This window comes from Salmo salar, chromosome 28 (assembly GCF_965601325.2).
Source record: "Salmo salar chromosome 28, fSalSal1, whole genome shotgun sequence".
NCBI lineage: Eukaryota > Metazoa > Chordata > Actinopteri > Salmoniformes > Salmonidae > Salmo > Salmo salar.
In genome coordinates, this window is record NC_138318.1 from 25,551,203 (window position 1) to 25,557,202 (window position 6,000).

Below are 6,000 nucleotides of genomic sequence, written 5' to 3' on the forward strand. Positions count from 1 at the left end.
TAATTGTTTGTGTTTTCAAGTATTTTTGTGATTTGATTAGCTAATTTGTTAGTAAATAAATAATTAAGTCAATTTGTATATCACTGATTCATAATTTATGCTAGGGTTCGTGCAGATATCCAAGGGTTTGCGATGTTCAGTAATGAGAACTGATGAGGTACAATTCATTAATAAGCGACTGTTTTGATAACATATGAAAATATCTGAAGAGTTGATTCGGGAAATAAAGACTATATAAACTTTTTCCCGTGGTGCCCCGACTTCCTAATTAATTAAAGTTTACATGATTTGTTTAATCACGTAATAATTGTACATAGAGAATTGATTTGATAAAATAAGTCTTCACATTTAATGGTAGTCACAGACAACACAGCGGACACTCTAACCATAAGGCCAGAGAGTTGGTTCATCAACCATGCTTATCATTATTTCCCAAATAGTAACCAACAATTTGTTCATGTCACGCCCTGACCTTAGAGATCCCTTTTATTCTCTATTTGGTTAGGTCAGGGTGTGACTAGGGTGGGAAAATGTATGTTTTCTATTTCTTTGTTGGCCGGGTATGGTTCTCAATCACAGGCAGCTGTCTATCTTTGCCTCTGATTGGGAATAATACTTAGGCAGCCTTTTCCCACCTGTTGTTTGTGGGATCTTATTTTGAGTTAGTGCTCTGTTGTCACGGTTTGTTATTTTATTTATAGTTATTGTATGTCTTGTGAAGTTTCACATATTAATAAAGATGTGGAACGATACTCACGCTGCGCCTTGGTCCTTCTCTACACACAAGCCTGACAGTTCATATGAATTGACATGCTTTTGATCTCCTAAATAGTGGGTGAAAGGTAATACATCAGAAAAATGTTGGTCAAACTACTTCCTCTAAAAGGATGTGTGTATACAGGCAACTCATCTGTAGTGTCTTAGCTCTTATTACTTATTTATATAATAAGAAAGACTCCGAATACAAGGAAATGAACTGGAGCTTTACATTTACTAAAATAAGTTAGTACCAGAATAACATAGAACAACACTGCGCATGATCAAGGGTGCTCCATTCTTAAAGGGGACATCAGTAACTAACAGAACATAACATCATCCAAAGATACCCATCCAAAGTGGACATCTCCTTGCCTCTTCTTAAAGCCCCCATACAGTCTTTCACTGTATGTCTTTTGAATCACAGTGTGTGTTTATTTAATGAAAATAACTCCAAACATATTTTGTATATTTCCCTGAGCCTCTTTTTGCCATTGAAATGCTCAGTCTGACAGTGTTGATAAAAATTTAAATATTTAAATACACAGCCCTGATTGGTGGATAAGATCGTTTCTAGACTCTAGAGCCTACCCTCTTCCAAAAGTCATTGGTCAGACTAATTAGGTCTGATTGCGATGTCATGCTTTGGGCCAAAAACACCATCCCACCTGAACAGGCTGAAATTCCAGGGCGCCCCCTCACACACAAAAAAACACCTCTTACACTAAAAGGCTATTATCTGAGTGTTACTTTGACCTCATAGTGTGGAAATATTATAAAAATGTAAAATAAAAATGCATTTAGATAAATGTTTCATACAATATAACGTTAGATTATCACACCTTTCATAAAAGCTACCAGCAGTATGTCTTCCACAAAACAAATCCGTTTATAACTGGGCACTAGTCCAGTTTTAAACAGCCTCATGAAGCTTTGCAGATGTATAACATTGAAAAGGCAAACCCAGAGTTAAACTGAAAATGTGTAATAGGGCTAAAGGAATACTGACAATGCTATATGTCACAGGTGAAAAGGGCTTAATAAATACACTTAATTGATTGATTGAAACTTACATTCTGGACACGTTGATCAGTCCTCTGAAGGCATTGCTTGGAACTTCAGTCAACGGCAGATGAGTTAGTCTTCTAAAGATTATACACAAGGAAAAAACTTGTTTTAAAAACATGTAGTCTAAGGTATTGCTGGCTGCTGGCAACCAGATCACAGAGCATTTCTTATTATTCTGTATGTAAATCAGTGACAGTCCATTTAGTATGATATGTTATGTTTCGTATAGTATGTATTCATTTGTATATGTCCATCACCCATTTTGTATGAAATGTTTTACATTACAAAGCGGAAAATGAATTTGCAAAGTGGACAATATGTTACAAATTTGTAAAACGTGATATGTCATAAATTCTAGGTGGCTAACATTAGCTAGCTGGCTAAAATTAGCTAGACTAAGGGTTAGGGTTAAGTTTAGGAGTTACGTTAAAGGCTTAAGGTTATAGTTAGGGTTAGGGTTAGCTAAAAGGGTTAAGGTTAGGGTTCAGGGAAAGTTTAGCTAACATGCTAAGTAGTTGCAAAGTAGCTAAAAAGTAGTAAGTAGTTAAAAAGTAGCTAATTAGCTAAAATACAAAAGTTGTCCGTAATGAGATTCGAACTCGCAACCTATGGGTTGCTAGACGTTCGCGTTAGACATACATTTTTGCCTTAAGTAAACATTTTTGCCTTAAGTAAACATGTGTACTATGTAACCATACCAAAATAACATATCATACCCATGTGATTGGATTTACATTTACTATGTTATGTCTTGTCTATGAGACCAGGCTGAGTATTAGGCCACTATGGTGGCCTGAAATTGAATCAACTGAAGTGAAGAAGGCAAAGCACAATCAGTAGCTAGGTACTGTACTGTCCTGATAAAAGGCCATCATTGTATCTACTGTAAATTGGAATGCGTTTCCTAATTGACTGGTTGAATTCAAAGGTTAAATAAATAATCAAATAATAAATAATCAGCTCGACAAAAGTGTCGGCAAATTAAAAACAATGGATAGATCTTGACACTATAATGTAATATATGTACAATCCCTCCCCCAAAACGGAATGACATTTTTGGGTACTTACAAGTTTCGAATAAACGATGGAGCAGCTTGGGACTTAAGTTGCGTTTCCCTCGTGCAACTGAGTTTCTCTCCCGTGTCTTTGTAACATGTATCGCTCTTCAATGAACATTTGCAAATCGACGGACAAGTGAAAGTCCAGCAGGAGCGCAAATTCAGAACACCGGACAGCGCGAGAAGAACCCACACCGTCTGCCTCGCTGGTGCCATCCTGTAGTCTCCCTGGGCATTGATCAACCGCTTCTCCTTTCTCCCCAATTGTCACTTTCTAAAGAGAACTCAAATAAAACCGACCTCAGATAGACGAACCTAGGTAGCCAACCTAACAAAGCAAATTGAAGCGGAGGAGAAGAGAGGACCATTTTTATTTCCACCTGCCCTGCGCTAATGCAAAGTACTGTATCTTCCTGGTGTGCGTCACTCAGTAAATCAGCATTCAACAAGGTTACAGTTAGAGCCCAGCCCTGACAGGATCACAACATAACTGCTCTACTCTCGCCACATTAGAAAGCCAAATTATACAAGAAAAAAATGCTGGGTTAAAAACAACTCCATTTGGGTAAATGTTTGGTTATTCGGGTTATTTTGACCGAGCTAGTTCACAAACAACAGAGTGTTTTCTTTAAGTTGGATTGTTGATGCTGGGTTATTGAGCTATGATCCACTGTGTCAGATCAGAAGACTGGAGGCGTGGCTTAGTAGGGGCGTGGCTTTTAGATAGTATTTTTGTGGGCCACTTGTGATAGTAAAATGTTATTCCGGTTAATCTGTTCTGTTGCATTGTCAATGAATGTTATGTTGAGCACTGACACTTTTGTAGCTTTAATAGGGCTTACACAATAGTATGAGTTCCTTAGCCTGTTAGGGCTAGGGGGCAGTATTTGCACAGCCGGATAAAAAAACGTACCCGATTTAATCTGGTTACTACTCCTGCCCAGTAACTAGAATATGCATATAATTGTTTGATTTGGATAGAAAACACCCTAAAGTTTCTAAAACTGTTTGAATGGTGTCTGTGAGTATAACAGAACTCATATGGCAGTCAAAACCCTGAGACAAATCCTGACAGGAAACTGAAATCTGATGTGTGGATATCACTTCAAACATTTGCCATTGAAACACACAGGGGCTTGCGATTCATTTAGCACTTCCTATGGCTTCCACTAGATGTCCCCAGTCTTTACAAAGTGGTTTGAGCCTCCTACCATCAAAATTGACTGAAAGAGAGGATATTTACCTTGGTCACAGGGGATGGGCCATTACCATTGTGACGTCGGCGCCCACGGGTACTCTCCCTTTTCGAAACGTTTTGAAAGACAATGCAACCGTCCCAATGGAATATTATTGAAGCCCTGGTTGAAAAAGCCCCTAAAGATTTATGTTATACAACGTTTGACATGTTTGAACGAACTTAAATATATATTTTTTGCTCATTCCTGACGACAAGTCAGACGCACACGGTACATTTTCACTAGCCTTCGGAGCGCGCTAACACTATTGGGACATAAATTATGAACTTTTTTGAACAAAACTACATTTGTTATGGACCTGGGATTCCTAGAAGTGCCTTCTGATAAAGATAATCAAAGGTAAGGGATTATTTACAATAGTATTTTTGATGGTTGATCGTTCCAAGATGGCTCCAACATAGACTTCTTTTCTGGGCATACCACGTCGTTTATTGCAAAGTGTGATTTCCCAGTAAAGTTATTTTTAAATCTGGCAAAGAGATGGCATTCAAGACATGTTAATCTATAAGTCTTTCAATGACAATATTACATTTTAACAATGTTTTCGAATAGTAATTTTGTAAATTGTAGCGCTGATCATCGGAAGCATTTGAGGGAAAAGATTTTCTGAACGTCATGCGCCGATGTAAAATGCTGTTTTTATATAATTATGAACTTTATCGAACAAAAAATGCATGTGTTGTGTAACATGCTGTCCTAGGAGTGTCATCTGATGAAGGTTGTCAAAGGTTAGTGCTGCATTTAGCTGTGTTTTGGGTATTTGTGATGCATGCTAGTTGCTTTGAAAATGGCTGTGTGATTATTTCTGGCTGGGTACTCTGCTGACATAATCTAATGTTTTGCTTTTGCTGTAAAGCCTTTTTGAAATCGGACAACGTGGTTCGATTCAGGAGAGGTGTATCTATAAAACGGTGTAAAATAGTCATATGTTTGAGAAATTGAAGTTATAGCATTTATGAGGTTTTGCATTTAGCGCGACGTGATTCCACTGGCTGTTGATTAGGGTGGGACGCAAGCGTCCCACTGGCCCAGACAGGTTAAGAGCCTATGCACATCCCAATGTTGGGATAGTTACTACTTTCTTATAATATTTAAATTACATTTTATATTAAAGTATGTCATTTCAAAAATATTGAATGAAAATTGAAATTTGCAGAGTACACACTTAAAATGATGAACATGAATGACATTTACTCTCACGGGTGGCCAAAAATTAGGTGAAAGTCACGCCCCTACTAATCCATGCCTCCAGTCTTCTGATCTGACCCAGTGGATAATGGCTCAATAACCCAAGTAAGTGACCCAACTGGCTCGGTCAAAAATAACCAAACGTGTGTTCTGTCCACTATTTACCCAACACTGGGTTGTTTTTAAAGCAGTATTTTTTTTGTGTAGGCAGCACTGTAGGTTAGGCTGCACATCACTCAGTTTATGTTGTAATGCCATTTAGTGGTTCCTATAGGCTGCTGCTTTGTGCAGTTTTGAGTTGTTTCCTTAGCTACTACTTTGTAATACACATTAAGTTAGTTAATTTATTCTTCAAAGGTATGCATTTTAAGCTTATTCGACATGGTGTAGCCCAATCCCAATCCCAATTCATGGCACAGGCCTACAATAAATAAAATAATGTGAACATGATTGTCATTTTACAAGGGGTGCAGGAAACCTTGGAGAGGCAGCTGTGCGGTTATATAACCCTCACTGGTGAATGGATTTAGCCTTCAGTCCTGTCAAGCAGTGGACTTCTTCCTTAATTGGTCATCTCTGGTCACCTCCTCTGCAATAGTGAGTGGGTTATTGAGCAGTGACTATTCAGACCTAGCATATTTTAAGCATTTCATTGTACTGTATACACCATGTGT

The 6,000-nt window shown here is 38.0% G+C and overlaps 1 protein-coding gene across 1 annotated transcript in view; it reads right to left on the bottom strand.

Moving 5' to 3' along the window:
- Nucleotides 1-3,167, bottom strand: part of LOC106589743 (lutropin-choriogonadotropic hormone receptor) — a 48,823-nt gene extending 45,656 nt beyond the window's left edge. The window contains exons 1-2 of the mRNA XM_082970528.1: nt 2,893-3,167; nt 1,830-1,901 (exon numbers count right to left, since the gene is read on the bottom strand). Of these exons, the coding sequence (XP_082826654.1) occupies nt 1,830-1,901; nt 2,893-3,098 (278 nt within the window). The 5' untranslated portion in view covers nt 3,099-3,167. The remainder of the gene's footprint in view (nt 1-1,829; nt 1,902-2,892) is intronic.
- Between the last annotated feature and the right edge of the window lie 2,833 nt (nt 3,168-6,000).